Source organism: Panicum hallii, chromosome 3 (assembly GCF_002211085.1).
Source record: "Panicum hallii strain FIL2 chromosome 3, PHallii_v3.1, whole genome shotgun sequence".
NCBI lineage: Eukaryota > Viridiplantae > Streptophyta > Magnoliopsida > Poales > Poaceae > Panicum > Panicum hallii.
Genome location: NC_038044.1, coordinates 64,178,862 through 64,195,030, shown reverse-complemented (window position 1 = coordinate 64,195,030; position 16,169 = coordinate 64,178,862). Strand labels below are relative to the sequence as shown.

The window sequence follows — 16,169 nt, the reverse complement described above, 5'->3', positions numbered from 1 at the left end:
ATGCATGCATTTCGTTCATTCATTGAAGCTGAAGCCCACACATCACATGCCACACACAGCTAAGCTAGCCAATCGTAGGAGTTAGTGATCTGATCGATGAGACCTTGCCCTCACACCCAATCATCCATCTATCATCCCATGCAAGAGACAAAGAAGAAGATATATAGGAGTACACAGAATCTCTCTTTCCAAATACTAACACATGCATCCCATTTCCTGATTTCCCTTCAAGCATTTATGTAGGATAGGATAGGATAGGCGACAAAAAGTTACTAGTAAACCATGCGAAATGACGACAGATTACAGAGGTCAAGTGATTCCGTCTCATTTCAAGTACTTGTCGGGTGATGTGACTCCAGTTCAGTTAAATAAAACGAAGAGAGGCCAGCCACCGTCAAATTCACACTTCGGTGGCCAAAAAGAAAAAGAAAGATAAAAAAAATCCCTTCTTCTGGACAGGCAATATCAAACCGTGTAGGACTGCTGGATGGTCTCAATGTCGAGCCCCTTCAGCTTCACAACAGACTCCACATGTCCCTTGAGTGTGTGAAGCTCCCGCAGTCTGCAGCAATCATCCACAACCCCATCAATCAACTTCACATAATGATCAAGCAACCTTTAGGTTCCTCTAACTATTGCCTACCACTAGTGTACCACAAAAGGCACTTTTCATCCCCACAAATGGATCTATCAGTAGTAATAATAATGCATTCATGGGGAAAAAAGGACACGGGTGGGCCTAAAGATTAGTATACATAAGAAAACACTAACTATTGCTGGTATTGAGCAACAAAGTCATTTGTGGTCCTACCTTGCAATCTCAGCCCTCCTCTTCGCCTCTTCAGCCATCTGGTTCAGCTCATTGTAACCAGCCTTCTCTGGGAACATCTTGGCATCCGGTGCCTGCAGCCCATGGAGGGTCCTCTGTGCATGTGCCCACTTCAGCTCCCTCTCCTCCTTGCCAAAGTCCTTCTTCCTTGTGAACGCAATCTACAGGAAGATGATGCACGTTAACCACACACTCACGATACCCAACACTCCAATACACACCTGGCGCAATGCATATTATTAGTTGATTACCCTTTGCTCAATGACCAGATCCCATGCTTTCCCACTAAGAGCATATCGGATTAGGAACTTGATGATATCGAGCGGGAAGTAGAAGATGATGTTGTAAAGCCACACAATACCAGCCCAGCCCCACCCAATGCCTTTGATTGAAGTGAATGCCCAGTCAGCGTACACAGCAATCAGCGTAGCAATCTGCAATCAAACGTGAGATTTTAGCTTGATGCAAGTTACAACTCCCGACGTAGTTCAAAAGGAAAGGGAGTAAGAGCTCACCAGCTGCGCAACCAAGAATGCAAAGACCAGTAGAAACCCTGGTCGCTCAATAAATGACCAGCTCCGGGACCTTGTCACGAAGATGAGAGCTTGGCTGATGGTGCTGACTTGCAGGTAAACAGCAGAGGCAAGCTTCTGGAAATCATCTTGAGCAGTCTTCTCAAGGCTTTCAACATGAAATATTCTCTGAAATATTTTAATAGCAGTAAGCAAAAATAAGTAAAGGCCCTGCAAAGTATAGAAGTTCTCTAGCCAATCCTAGTGTTTAAAAAAAACATAGATTCACTGAAATCCAAATGCAGTTAACTCATGACCAAAATCCTTACTGGGAAAAAGTCTGTCTTGTATGCAGCCCAAAAGAAGATAACAGTCATCATTGCCTGATATCCACCAAGGACAACTCCAGTTGTGAAAATTTCAGCCAGCTTCCAGCTGTCAGGTAGTGGGGATGGTTTTACACGATCCTTTGATATAGTCATTATGGTACCTATTCATCACGCCGAATGGTCAAACAGCATTAGAACCTTTCCTGGTTTCTACTTCAACTTCTTTCAAAGACAGAGAGGGAGGAAAGTACCATCATTTAGAATTGCTATGATTAGGACCATGAATGGTGGGAAATCAAATTTCCAAATGAGGGCAAGGAGCATAAATCCAAGCTGTCAAGTGTAAGAAAAAGGAAAATGGTAGTTAAACCTTCAAGCAATATTGCAGGATCCATGCATATGATTTCAATGCTAGATGAATATATTATACAAGGAATGCATGGGAATATCACAAACAGTTCTGATTCTGTTGAATTCAGTAGAAATTTAATTCCAAACAGAATCCCTGAATCAGCATGCAATGATCTAAAAGTTTCAGCTCGGAAGTACTGACTACTGACAGACAAGGAAAACTTACCACGATACGGATGGTTATCGACACAGCATAGATCTGCCATAATAAAAATGCATTAGTCAAATAGCACAAGGAAAAACATAGCATAATTGAGAGCGTACTTCCACTTCTAGCATACCGTGTAATTCTTCATACGCTGGAAAATTGCGCGACTGGTGAGCACAGCACTAATGATAACACTAAGTCCAGGTTCTGTGAGGACAATATCTGAAGCACTCCTGGCTGCATCAGTTGCGTCAGCAACAGCAATACCAATATCAGCTTTCTTTAAGGCTGGAGCATCATTTACTCCATCACCAGTCATTCCACAGATATGCTTCCGTGCTTGCAGACGTTTCACAATTTCATACTTGTGTTCTGGAGATAAACAGTTATTCAATTAATCCAGAATCAAACATGTATGCCTCCTCCCAACAATATTTATTCCTTAAAAGCCATACCAGGGAATACACCAGCAAAACCATCAGCTTTCTCGATGAGATCATCAACTGGTAAAGCAGCAATAGACTCATCCTTGTTCTGTCCTAACAAAGCAGAAGAAGGATACATATTTGTACCCATTCCAAGGCGACGGCCTGTTTCCTTTCCAATTGCCAGCTGATCACCTGAAAATCAGAAAACAAATCAAAACACTGGGGATCAAGAGAAACCGAGAACAGTCATGTCAGTGTGATGAAGCCCCCACCAGGCCATAATGTACTTCTATCAAAATATGTTCTGTTGACGAGTAGGATTACATCAAAAGCACATTCACTCAGAAATATGAAGTTGTATAAATAGAAAGTGAACCATTTTTTTTTTATACTGTTCAGCTGGTTGTATACCTGTGATCATCTTGACATTAACTCCAAGGTTGAGTGCCCTTCGAATTGTTTCAGCGCTGTCATGTCTTGGAGGGTCAAAAAGTGGCATGAGACCAACAAAGTGCCATGGGCCACCAGGACTTTCTTTCCTCCCCTCAGGTACTTCCTACGTAAGAACAGAACAGCTCACCACTAAGACAACATATGCATAAAACTGGTAAATCTTTAAGTTACATCCAAGAAATACAAAGTGGATAGCAAGCCAAGATATAAGCTGCATTGTCTTCTCACCTGATATGCGACAGCAAGTGATCTAAGTCCACGCTCTGCAAATTTATCAATCACAGCATGAACCCTCCTCTCTATCTCTGACTTGTTGTGAGCCAGATGGAGAATCTGCAGTTCATTCATTGAGTATATGGCATGATGTTATATGCAATGATATACAGATCTGAATGAAATGCTTTCATAAGGAAATGCTGAGATATCATGGCATAATTAGTTAATGCTCGATTCATGTGGTACCTGCTCAGGTGCACCCTTACTAACACGGAACATTTTGCCATCACTGTCGATGTATGTCAATGCTGTTCTTTTGTCAGTAGGATTGAATGGCAGGAAGTGAACTTCTTGGATGCCAGCACGTGCCTTCACGAAAACATAGACAGAGTCAGCTCATCATATAAGGAATGTAATCATCAGTCTCTGCTTAAAGCCTTTAACAATGCAGCATACCTCTTTCGGATCAGCTAGCATCCCAACTATAGCAGTATCAATAGCATCTTGGTTTTCTGTACGAGATGCTCTAGCAGCCATGAGAATCACTTGATCCTGAGTAATGCCTCTTTCAAAAACCTGGATTACAAACTTAAAGTTATTTAAACCATACATGAGATAGCTAAGAGAATGCTAAATGGTTGTTCTTGTCTCACCTCAACAAGGTTCTTGTCCACAGTAAGCTTGTTCAGGGTCAATGTTCCAGTTTTATCACTGCAAAGAACATCCATGCCAGCCATCTCCTCGATTGCAGTCATTCTCTTTGTGATAGCTCCCTGGATAAACATTATTAAACTAATTAAATATTATACCAACAGAGATAAAGAAAAAGGAGAAATGTGATGATATGATCATCCATAGAAAAATAGATCTACAACAGATGTGATGATCCATTAACAAACCTGTTGAGACAAACGGTGCGACCCAATAGCCATAGTTACAGATAAGACTGTTGGCATGGCTATGGGGATGCCTCCAATGAGAAGGACAAGGAGATTGTCGATCCCAGGGCGGTACGCCCTGTGCTGGATAGGATACATGACAATGATCTCAACAAACATTCCCACAGCAATTGAGCATATACAGAAGTTCCCAATAGACGTCAAGACCTGCACCAATCAAGTAACAATATAAGCAATGGCATACATTGACAATTCGGTCCAGAATACATGCATATGAGACAGAGCTGTCTATCTTGCCTTCTGGAAATGGCCAACTTGGTTCGTGGAGTCAACAAGGTGTGCAGCCTTTCCGAAGAAAGTGTGAACACCAGTGGCAATCACAACAGCTTCAATTTCACCTTGCTTGACCGTCGAACCAGAATAGACGCCGTCACCAGGACCTTTGGTGACCGGGAGTGATTCTCCAGTAAGGGCAGACTAATTTCACGCAAGAGAAGTTATGAGGAAAAAGATCACTATGGATCATCAAAGGCTAGGTGGTTTAAGAAAGTGGTGGCAATGCGAAGAACCTGATCGATCTTCAAAGGATCCCCCTCAAGGAGGCGTGCATCTGCAGGTATAATGTCTCCTAGTTTAATACTGACAATGTCTCCTGGTACAAGAATGGCTGCCTCTTCCTCAGTCCATCGGCCATCACGAAGAACCTGATGAAAAATAAGTCGGTTCAGACCTTTGGAAGGGCTCGGTAGACACAATCTTCATGCAAAACATAGACGGAAACAGCATAGAATGGGTGGTAACGGACCTTGGCTTTAGGTGCAAGACGAGCCATGAGGGCAGCCGCAGCATTACCAGCATTGTTTTCCTCGATGAAACTAATTGTTGAGTTGATGACAAGCAGAGTTATGATACCAACAAAGTCCTGCCAATCCGGTGGTTTCCCCTGATGACATAATCACAAGAAAACTAAAATTAGTAAGATACACCAACTAAAAGAAAACAGGAGGGAAAGAACTTGAAAATGGAATTTGAAGTCTGTTCACAGGTTTCACTGTCTTACCCCTCCGTTGGCAAGAGCAATGGCCATGATTGCTGCAGCCTCCATGACCCAGGAGAGTGGATTCCACATGAATCCCAAAAACTTGAGAACTTTGCTCTCCTGCGACCATCAAAATCCCAGCTTTAAGCAATCGTTACATGTGTGAGGCTGACAATTCGACGCAACCCGCGTGTCGAGAAAAAAGGGTAAGGAGTGACGTGAATGAAATCAGACCTCCTTCTCCTCGAGCTTGTTGGGGCCAAAGATTTCAAGGCGCTGCTGCGCCTGCTGGGTGGAGAGACCCTCGCGGCTGCATCTCAGATTCTCGAACACCTCCTCGAGGGGGCAGTTCTCCTGCAGAAAGGATAAGCAGCACCAGTTGAGTGACGCAATTCCTTACCTCGACAACTCAGCTGAGCAGCACCCTCACTGAATTGTCGCCATGAGACCTACTACTACATGTAACAAGTTACAGGTGTGCCCAGAATCAGACAGGAGCAGAAGTATGTCAATGTCTCTACGACGTAATCCTTGGACCCAAAAGAAGAAGTGAAATTCCGAATAGATTTGAGAAATAGGCAGAGAAATAGAAAAATCCCTATGCCAAAATGTCACCTATAATTCGGGAATCCACAGAACAAGGACCCCCAAGGCAGCATACAGGTTATCAAGGCCTTTGCTAAAAGATGCGATTTTCGTAGACCATGAACAGCAATCTAGGAAAAGGAGCCGAGAAAGAACAGAAAGGCGCAGGCTTTAATTTCCCAAGACGTCGCCCGTGCAACAAGCCAGAGAGAAATTTTCTCCAAAAAGGGGAGAGAGGAGAGCCATACCAGGTCGACAGCCTCCTTGAGGACGGCCTCGAGGTTGCCCTCCTTCTCAGCCATGGAGGCGGCTTCCCTCCTCACGGATCTCCTTCCCTTCTCTCCTGTTCGTGCTGTTCCCCTCCAGATTTATATGCAGGAAACAGGAAAGCTTGCTGGATAGATGAATGTGGCTTTTCACCTCTGCCTAGATGGATGGATTGGGGTGGGTGAAACTGCGTGGGCGGGATGGGATGAGGTGGTACCGGTGGGGGCGGTGAAGAACTGGCGAAGAAGAAGAAGGGTCAGGCAAGGGTGACAGCAAGGAGAGGAGTGGGAGTCCACAACAACACACATGGGATGGATGGGACACGCACGCCCCCAAGAGCAGAGGAGAGGAGACAAGATCTTCTGTTCTGCGGAGCAACACAAAAACAAACGGATAAAAGGAAAGCATGGAAACAAACACAGAAATGAAATTTCTATTTTATGCTTGCTTGGGCTCTGGATGGTGGACACTCTTCATCATGCGACTTCTTCTTTTGAACTGATATACAGATGTGTCGTGTGGGGTCTTGCGAAACTTGTGGTTTGGTGACAGGGAAAGCTTGTTTGGAATCAGAGGATTAAATTTTAGTCCAATCTCGACACCAATTATAAGTATTAAATAAAAATTAATTACAAAACTAATGGCATAATTGGAGGCTAATTCGCGAGACGAATCCATCATGGTAATATTGTGCTACAGTAAACATATGAATTAGTCTTCATTTATTCAATTAGTTTATAGTTAGCTCATATTTAGTTTCCGTGTTTAAACATGCGATGTGACGGGAGTAAAATTTAGTCACTCGGATCAAACATCCTGCTTGGCATGCAGTTGCGTGTAAAATGACGACAGCATTGCCACCGTTTGCAATCATGTGTTCTACCTTTTGGTCTTTCAAATAAAAATGTGTTCTACCTTTCCAATGGCCGTGAAAACACCCTTTGATTTAATTTGGTTTGGTTTGAACGGAAACAGGTATTTTGTTCTACTAGACCGTATGTCACTTTCATCTCTTGGATGTCACTCGTCTTGTGCTTTTATGCGTTTGTGCATATGAAAGCTTGCATTGCACTGTTGCAATTAACCTCTGACGTACGTGTTAGGTTGCTTGTTACATAATACAGCTATCTATCAATCAAACAACCACACACCATGTGCATAATGAGCTAACATTAAACTAAAACCCGGCACAGCTTTACTTAAGACGTCTGAGCACCTGCACATACATGATCTAGTTTATTTGTGTACCAAATCAACAATTTTAAAGGGGGAAGTTAGGTAGAGATGATGAGTAGTAGTAAAACGGGTAGGGTGGTGGCGGTCGTCTGCAAGCAAGATTTGACCCTTGTCAGCAAACACAAAACAGGCGAGCATGCATGGCTTACGGACCGTACTCTGTTGGACGGCTGCTGCCTGCTGATGCTGGTGGCTCCTGCCTCTTTTTTTTGTTTTTTTTTTGAGGTGTGTATCCTTCCTTTTTTTCTTACAGCAAGCATCGATCAATCTTTTTTTCTTTCGAACAACTTTAGTTATTTCTGAATCGATCAATAATCTTTCTAACAACGCATGCAATCGATCGATCAATGTCACCCACCTACTTATTCACCAATTTATAATGGACTTTTTTTTATTTTAATTTCTGATGATGTGAGATTTCTTGTACCGGATCGGAGAAGACTTGTGCGGGCAACAAACCGATTTGACGACTGAGCAGCCAGCTCGTCAACGGTCGATGATGAGCCGTTATTCTTGTTCTTTTTAAGATTTCCTTGCCCTTGTGACCTGTGCCTGTCAGAAACAAATTAAAGAGAAGGCATTACAATGAAGGTGCTATTGCCAAATAATCTCAGAGGCCAATGCAAGCCAGAATGCATTGCATTGTGGCCATTTTCCTTTTAAAAAGCTAAGGGGAATGAAAGGGCAGTAGCTAGCTGCCGAAGGAGGATGGTGCAAAACGCATGGCATCTTTAGATCTGATGATGAGAAGATGAGTGTTTCTTGTGAAGCTGGCTTGACAAGCAAGGGCATCGAGCTAGAGAGGCAAGGGCATGTGGTTTATTTTATTTAAGTGTATATGAAAAAAAGATTAGCTAGGTCAAAGTGTTAGTGGTCGGATAAAAATCGACAGCTGCTTTTATTTGGCCCGGCCCCTGGAAGACTGCCCTTTCATGCTGTATAGATGTACAGTAGAGGTGGACAGGTGGTAGGTGACAGATGACATCTACGTACGTGATGAGTCTATCATTATTGGTTATGTAGCCGGTCAATATGGTGTGAGTAATAAGTTGTTGTAGACTATATAAGCTAAGTGCACAAGGAAAGAAATTAACGAAGAAGATTCGGTATGCAGTAGAACATGTAGGCCACAAACAATTAAGATATGAGTGGAGATCTGATTGATTGGCCGCCGACGCAAGCAAGCTATTAGGGGAGATCTATTGACAGCTAGCTAGCTGAAAACAACTGCATACTGATTCGGTGTGTCATTGATTTATTTGCCAACAAATAATGATGTAAGTAATCGAGTTGAAAATCATATGCATTATACTGACGGCGTCATTTGGATCTTAATTATTCTGCCGCTTAAGAAATATAATGAACCCGGTTATGATGACGAGTATGTAGTAACAAGTTGTCAATTTTGACATTCTTTTCAGCCCTTAATTTGGAGAGCGAGACCGGTATTGTACTTTATATAGAGATAGATCGATAGATAGATGGATGGATGGATTAAAAGGGATATTCCAATCCAAAGTTGTTCACCACAAACATACAGAAAAACTAGAATGGGTCCATTATTAATCATTTGCAACCAGACAAGTAAAACAATTCATAAACTATGATGGTTTTGCTTAAAAGAAATAATATAAAATGAGCTGAGTTGCTGGTCACAGCACAGCATTCAGCACATATAGGCGCACATCATTAAACTGCATCCATGGTCTCCAAATAAATAAATAACGGGGAGAAGATAGAGAAGAGAACAAAGTAAACTTGGTCCAGTTCAGGCCTGGCTTTTTGTTTAAGAAAAAGAAAACCTTTCAACCTTTCCCTCTTCTTCTTTTCAGAAAGCCAAAGCAACATGGTTATATAATTTTCAGAGAAAGCCTTGCTTTAGGTGCTGCAATCACAGTCACGCACTTTAGGCAGCACCAATCTATCTTGGCCTGCTCATCGCTTTATGCATGTTGTTTTACTCACAAGAAGGCCTACTTCATCTCATACTTTTCTTTTTCCTCTCATTTAGAGCCAACTTATATATATATATATAATACATATATCATTTTCATGTTCCTAATCTCGCGCTCAACTCAACCTTCCATGCATGTATCCTTCCTTTTTCTTACCGCATCGATCAATCTTTTTTTCTTTCGAGCAACTATCTGAATCCATAATCTGTTAACGGGCAGATCACCTTCGCTAAAGAAATTATCGCCATCGAAAAGTTGCTGCACGAACATGTAGGTGCTGATCACACTTAGTCTACTTCCTAAGATTTTGCGAAATAATGAAACAGAGATTTTATTTCGTGTTGTTCCAAGAAGATGGTCCTGCTAATATTGTTGATGTAGTTGAGGGATCCGAAGACACCGACAATATCAGCGACCCCAAGCAGGCAGGTGCTTTTGAAGTGGAAGACGACGGTGAAGCCTCGTGTGCAAAGGTGGCTCGCTCGTGAGAGGAGCGGCGCAGATGAAGAAGATGATGCTTGCAGCAGCGGTTTGAAGAAACGTAGGGTTTAGTGTAGTTATTCCATGGCCGGCGGGCAATGCAGCTACACAGAAGCGGAAGGAGACATTCGTCGCTGCGCAGTGACAGAAGTGCTGCCAAGATTCGAGCGAGAGGAGGAGGAGCAAGGGAACGTCTTTACAGCAGATTACGGCCACGGAATACTCAACAAGACAAGGCAGAGGTTGCAGGTGAATGGAGGAAGAAATAGAACTGACAGGTTAGATGATTTTTGTCCTGAAAAGTTTCATGGTTGCTTCTCTTCAGGTGCTGTTCAGGATAGGATGTAATGTCAACATTTGGTGAAAATTAACTTAAACCGGTGGAAAGAATAGGTTTAGGTGGACTTAGGTATTTTAAATCAACTTACACAACAGTAGGCAGCATCTGATTTCCTGGTTAATGAACATGATGGACACTGAGAATGCACCTCACAGATGGAACATTTGTAGAAATGACACAAGAAATGGAATCAGATCTGCAGGTCCAAAAAGGTGCCAGAGGCTGCTAAAATAATCCGTCTAATTATTATTACCTTCATGTTGTCGTGTTGGAAATTGCATATATTTTAGATCTGTATGACGAGAACTTGACGTGCCATGGCACAGTATTAGCTGTTTGACTGTGTTTTGTACACGTACCATATCATAATCAGGATGAGTCCATGGGCCAAAGGAAACAATTACGGATCGGAGCCCAGATGACGACAAGGGGATGCATATATATATCTATATTTAATGCTTAATTACCGATAAGATCAAGTTTCAAATTTGTACACGGTGCGGCGGCCGCACAGCGAGGAACGGAAAGTCGGAAGCGTCGCTTGTGTTAAGTACTTGATCGCCAACTGACCGGCGGTGGCGCTGGGCATCCATCAGCGCCCCTCTTTCCCACCGCCGGCCTAGCTCACCCCCAATCACAACGGACACATCACTTCTTCACCACGCCGCCGGACCCTGCTGCCATTCACATACCTCCGCTCACTCCACCACGAGCGCACGGCGCATCAGCTCGTCGGAGCACGCGACTCGGCGAGTGATGGAGCAGGTGATCCATTGGCGGCAGGCAGGCATGCATCCCTACAGCAGCGCGCCGTTGCACATGCACGCCGCCGTCGTCGAGGCCAGATCTCAACGCCATCAACACATCATGATGACTACTGCTTCCTCTCATGCATGGTGAGTTTCGTTCGTCTTTACGTGTCTTATTGATTATTCAGGCTTACTCTTTTGCATGGCTGTGGCAGTGTGGCATACAGATGCATGCATGTGGAGATGGTGCTCGTGCCTTTGGCCAGCACATGGTTCAGCTGCGCAGTTGCCAGGCGATGGATGAATTGAACTCGATCGGCGGTACACACGGCGATAGCTAGCTCCGGTGGCAACCCGTCCTTTATTTCCATCTCGCTGATCCAGCATTACGGCAAGCGCGTCTTCCTCGCCGGGGCTGGTTGGCAGTAAGGTCTAGTAGCGGCATGCATGGCGGCGGATGCATGCCCAGTACGCAGCAGCAGTGCGGTGAGATCTCTGACAGTCGAGAACGGTGGCCCAGCAGGCAGCAAGATCGAATGCCTTGAAAATATGCACGGCGGTACATGGCAAGGCCGGCAGCCAGCGGCCCGACGATTGTCACTCCGCTGATGCATGTTCAATGGCAAGCAATCTCATTGACAACGAAGCATGCATGCTGATGGCAGTCGATCGGGCGCATCCCAGCGAGCGCGACGGCGACAACGCGTACGGCAGCCCACAACGAGTGTGTTGTTCTTTGCGCGCGGCGGCCGGTGGCCAGAGATCCACCACCACCAGTGATGGCACGGGCCCTTTGTTTGCTTACCAGCATGAGAGTGAAATGAGCCTGTCACGTAGGTGAGCAACATGCTGGAGAGAAGAAATGCAAGTTAATTATTAATATTCATGCTACAGGCCCATGCAATGTGTAAAGAGTGATAGAAAAGTTATTATGTGGCCTTCATCAGTTCACTACGGCTGCAAGAAACATGGTCCTATTAAGCTATAATTGTAATTTTGATGATTGTGTAACAACATAATTAATGGGACTAACAAGCTTGTGAGCTCAAGATTTGCAGGATTTCTAGGTCCCATGGATGAAGTTCAATCCATAGAAGGTGTCCAAATCACTGTCAAGATGTCCAAATTGTAGTGAAAATGCTCAGCATGAATACATGTGTCGGTTGAACCGACTGCATCAAGAATGAGCTGAGCGGTGCATTGGAGAATTGCTACTGTGGGCAAGTCAGTAGCACCGGTTGAACCAACGCTATAAGAAGGAAGGCGTCGGTGCAATGAGGAGATGACATGGCAATCAAGTGAAGAAATGATAGAGGCACCGGTTAAACCGACAGTGCAAAAGAAGACGTCGATGCATTGGTAGTTTACCAATACAGAAGCGTTTGGAGTTGGAGAAGCCTGAAGGTCTTTAGCATCGGTAGAACCAACACCTATCGGTGCAAGGCATTGGTGCAATAACATCTGCAGAAGATGGTAGTTGGAGTTCAACGGCTAGCAGGCAGGCTGTGAGTGACCAGTTAAACCGATAATGACGACCGGTTTAATCGATGCTTTAAGCTTTTCAGGTTACATGAAAAAGCATTGTAACGGCTATGAGTGGATCTCTAGCCTATATAAGACCTCACCTCGGGTCATTTAAAGTTGTTGGAGTTCATAAGAAGCTATAGAGACTCTGCTGAGTTCTCCAAGCCAAACAAAGAGCTCATTGATCAAATCCTTAGGTTTAGCACAAGCTTTGTGAGGTGTAGTGCTAGGCTAGCTCCAGAAAGAGTGTGAGAGCAAGGTGTTGTGATCTTGTGATGGTTCTTGAGTGAACCTCAAGCTTGTACCTCGGTGTGCCGGTCCCTTGGAGTCTTTATGGCTCGTTGTCAAGTCTTCGACGCTCCGGCTTGGTGTGGAGCGGCGATGACGGTTTTATGCGGGGGATGAGGAGACTCCTCCTTCGTAGGAACCTTTATAGTGAAGGCAGCATCAAGGTGACCAAAGGACTTGGCGTGAGACTTAGTGGCCAAACCTTTATGGCAAGTCAAGAAGAGTCCCGGAAAAGACTTGGTGACCGGCAAGCAATACTCTTATAGAGTGTTTCGACAACATGGATTAGAGGTGGCACCGGGGAGGAATACTCTTAGTGAGTGTTTCAACAACGTGGATTAGGGGTGTCTTACTGCCTAACGATACTACGAGATAAATCATCGCGTCAAGAGTTTGCTTCCTCTCATCCCTTTCTTTATGTTTTCACATTTCATACTTGCAACTTGCGTGCATTTACCTTCTTAGTATAGTATCTTGTTAGAATTAGTTATAGGTTGCAAAACTTGTTTGAATGAGGTTTTTATACTAGATGAACCATAGTTACACATCTAGATAGCATGTTCTAGATTATATTTTGTGCAAACTAGTTTGAGCCATAGGTTAAGATTTTAGAATTGCCTAATTCACCCCTCCCCTCTTAGGCTACGAGCACCGATTCCTTTCAACGGCCCATATTATATTCTGTTTAACCAGTTCCTTACCATCAGAAATCGCTAATGTTATGGGTCACGCGCGCGGGTGCAATGTGACCCGTCGCAAAAGGCCTAGCTACGGCCCACCGCTGCCGCTCGTCGCACCGTCTGGGCTGCCAGGATTAGGGTTCTGGGGGGAGCGGTCGTCGGCGAGGGGTGGGAGGTGGGGGAGCAGCCGGCGACGAGGTCGCCACCGGCTGGGGTGGTGGTCGAGGCGGCGGTTAGGGTTAGGGTTCCGGATTTCCGGGGTGAGGGGCTTCCATGGCCGGCGGCTATAGAGGGGGAAGATTGGGGGTGGGGGCGGTCTGGCGGTGGTGGCGGTTCAACCGGCGGCGGAGGCGAGATGGCGCGGGAGCGCCGCCGGCCGGCCGAGGCTTAACCCCCGGTGGGCGGGGGCCAGTGGCGGGGGTAAAGAAGAAGGCTGGTGGGTGGTGAGCGGCGGTGGTGGCGGTAGCCGCCGGCCGGGGGCTGTGTATGAGGGGATTGGGGAGGCGGAAAGAAGAAGATGAGGAGAGGCAGGGGGGCCGGGAGGAAGAAGATGAGGGCAGGCATGCTTCTGCGATGAATCACATCGCGGTCACGCGTGTTGCCCCTAATAATCCCCTCTGAAATAGGCTAAGTACTGCAGTTACGGCAAAGCTAAAGTGCAAATGCGTACAAGCATATCACTAAGGAAGAAAACTTACACGCATACTATACGTCCAGCCGATGATCTTAGAAGTTTACATTAAGGAGAAATCTCCTAAGTACAACATGAGCACAAATATACTACCAGCAATACCCACCTTTCTGCACCGTCAAGGCCGGTGAACCATTTGAAATCTTATTTCCTCCCTAACTGACGAAGCTAGGATTCTGTTTCCATGACCGACGAGGCCGAATTACTTTGTTGTGACCGACGAGGCCAAACATTTTCAGAACTTCATTATGGGATCCGCACGACGAGGCTGAATACCTTTTGCTAGAGACCGACGAGGAGACAAGGCTCTAGCACTTCATTACATTTTTATTCTTTGTGCTTATGCATATTTGGTGATGACTCTTACTTCACTTGGATTGGACATAGCTTGATCGGAGGTGTAATTAACCAAAGGCCTTTAGAGGCCACAGGATCCAGAAGCCGTACAATCCTCTGATGCTATTCGACGCAATTCATTGCTTCTTATGAAAAATTGTACTCTGTAAATCTATAAATCTATAGTAAATGAATAAAAAGATATTTCCCGTACTTGCACATTTACTTTACTTTTGTATACAAATATATATATTGGCACTAGCACGCCTACGCAACTCAGTACCACATACGACCCGTAGCTCCTAGAAAGCTCCTCGGGGGAGTGTTTTTCTCTCCTCGAAACAAGATCCAACAATGCAATTCTTATTTCAATAACTTTAATTTGTGTTATGCTCATTTGATGGACTCATTTTTGCTACAAATATAAAATTCTTGTCTATTAGATTTTCTATGAATATGAAGTTCTTATTTACAAGATTTTTTTTAAAAAAAAGTGCCTGGGGCACGTGCACTTTACTATTAGTATGTAAAGAATGAGTAAACATGTATTACTACAAAAGAGCATCTAATTTGTATGCTTTTTTAATAGGTAAATGAAATAAGACACTTGTTTGGTCTGTTCATTAGCTAGCCATCGTCTTCGTCATCGTCTTCATTATTTAAGTAGCATTGGAATCATCAAACGCTCCTGATCACAGATCATTGAAATCATCTAAGCACTAGAATAAATATTGAGTTAATATGTTACACAATAGCATCTTCTAGGCTTGCTGTTTTTAATAGGTAAATAAAATAATATCCTTGTTTGGTTTGTTCAGTAGCTAGCCTGCCTAGCCATCGTCCTCATTGTCGCGAGTAGCATTGAATTCATCAAACTCTCCTGACCACAGGTCACTGAAATCATCTAAGCACAATAATAAACTTTGGAAGGTATGTTAACATTTTCCCGCAAAAATATCATCAAAAACTACTGCACATTTTCGGGAAAAAAAAACTACTACATGTTTTTTTGAAGGAAAAGGAAACTACTGCACCACGTCAGCATGGACATCACCACAGAGAAATTCTTTGCTGGAATACCCATGGAGCCTGCATCGCCATACCCAACTGTCTTTGTGGATCTTTCCCCTATACCTGATTCTGACAGTGAAATCAATCTTTCGGAAAAGGCAGTGAGATCCAGCTCTCCCTCATCGACCGAATCAACTCGTGTGCTGAAGGAGGACAACTCGCAATGACGACAAGCTCCAGAGATCATAGATGTTCGGTGTGGGAACTGGGGGATGCAGTCTGTACAATAAACTGTTTCTTCCATATCATTACTGCAGAGGACAGCAACATATGGCACTACGCTGAAATGCTTTCACCTAAGTTTATAGCTAGCTTAACAGAACTCAATCATAACTTCTTGCACATCCAGCTCTCGATCATAAAAGTTACCTCGATCAGTTAAAAGAACACAAAAGCTACAATCTCTTAAGCTCTCATAACAAATGAAAGAAATGATGCAAACAATGTCAGATCGAGAAAGAGACATAGAGTGGTTATACTAGAATAATTCCCCTCCTCCACAACCAACCAACATTCAATAATCCGCATATGCCAATACGGTCGCATAAGAATTCGGGAACACATTTAAATATATACTGGTGTTCCAAATGGCAGTGACGAATATCCGCGACGTTTACTAAGGAGGAGAGACAATATAAGCTAAGGTTGGATCCCCTCTGTTTATCAGTGCAATTTGGCACTGAAAAGACAATAATAGTGAAGC

General features: G+C 44.1%; 1 protein-coding gene across 1 annotated transcript; it reads right to left on the bottom strand.

The window, feature by feature from the left end:
- Positions 1-190: 190 nt before the first annotated feature.
- Positions 191-6,493, bottom strand: LOC112885742 (plasma membrane ATPase 1). The gene is made up of 21 exons (XM_025951377.1): positions 6,098-6,493; positions 5,499-5,618; positions 5,286-5,384; positions 5,031-5,168; positions 4,795-4,929; positions 4,523-4,702; positions 4,226-4,432; positions 3,980-4,099; positions 3,783-3,902; positions 3,573-3,695; positions 3,339-3,443; positions 3,069-3,213; positions 2,685-2,849; positions 2,363-2,601; positions 2,248-2,280; positions 1,922-2,003; positions 1,671-1,831; positions 1,345-1,530; positions 1,081-1,263; positions 812-990; positions 191-562 (listed from the first exon to the last, which is right to left on the bottom strand). Exons 1-21 carry the CDS (start codon positions 6,149-6,151, stop codon positions 466-468), a joined length of 2,871 nt encoding a protein of 956 aa, XP_025807162.1. The 5' UTR covers positions 6,152-6,493; the 3' UTR covers positions 191-465.
- Between the last annotated feature and the right edge of the window lie 9,676 nt (positions 6,494-16,169).

Bases quoted from the DNA above. Each gene is read 5' to 3' on its own strand.
- LOC112885742 (XM_025951377.1), bottom strand. From the start codon at position 6,151: ATGGCTGAGAAGGAGGGCAACCTCGAGGCCGTCCTCAAGGAGGCTGTC. The intron at 3,444-3,572 runs GTACCACATGAA...AATGAACTGCAG, and splicing joins GTAAGGGTGCACCTGAGCAG to ATTCTCCATCTGGCTCACAA. The intron at 2,602-2,684 runs GTATGGCTTTTA...GTTTATCTCCAG, and splicing joins TTTTGCTGGTGTATTCCCTG to AACACAAGTATGAAATTGTG.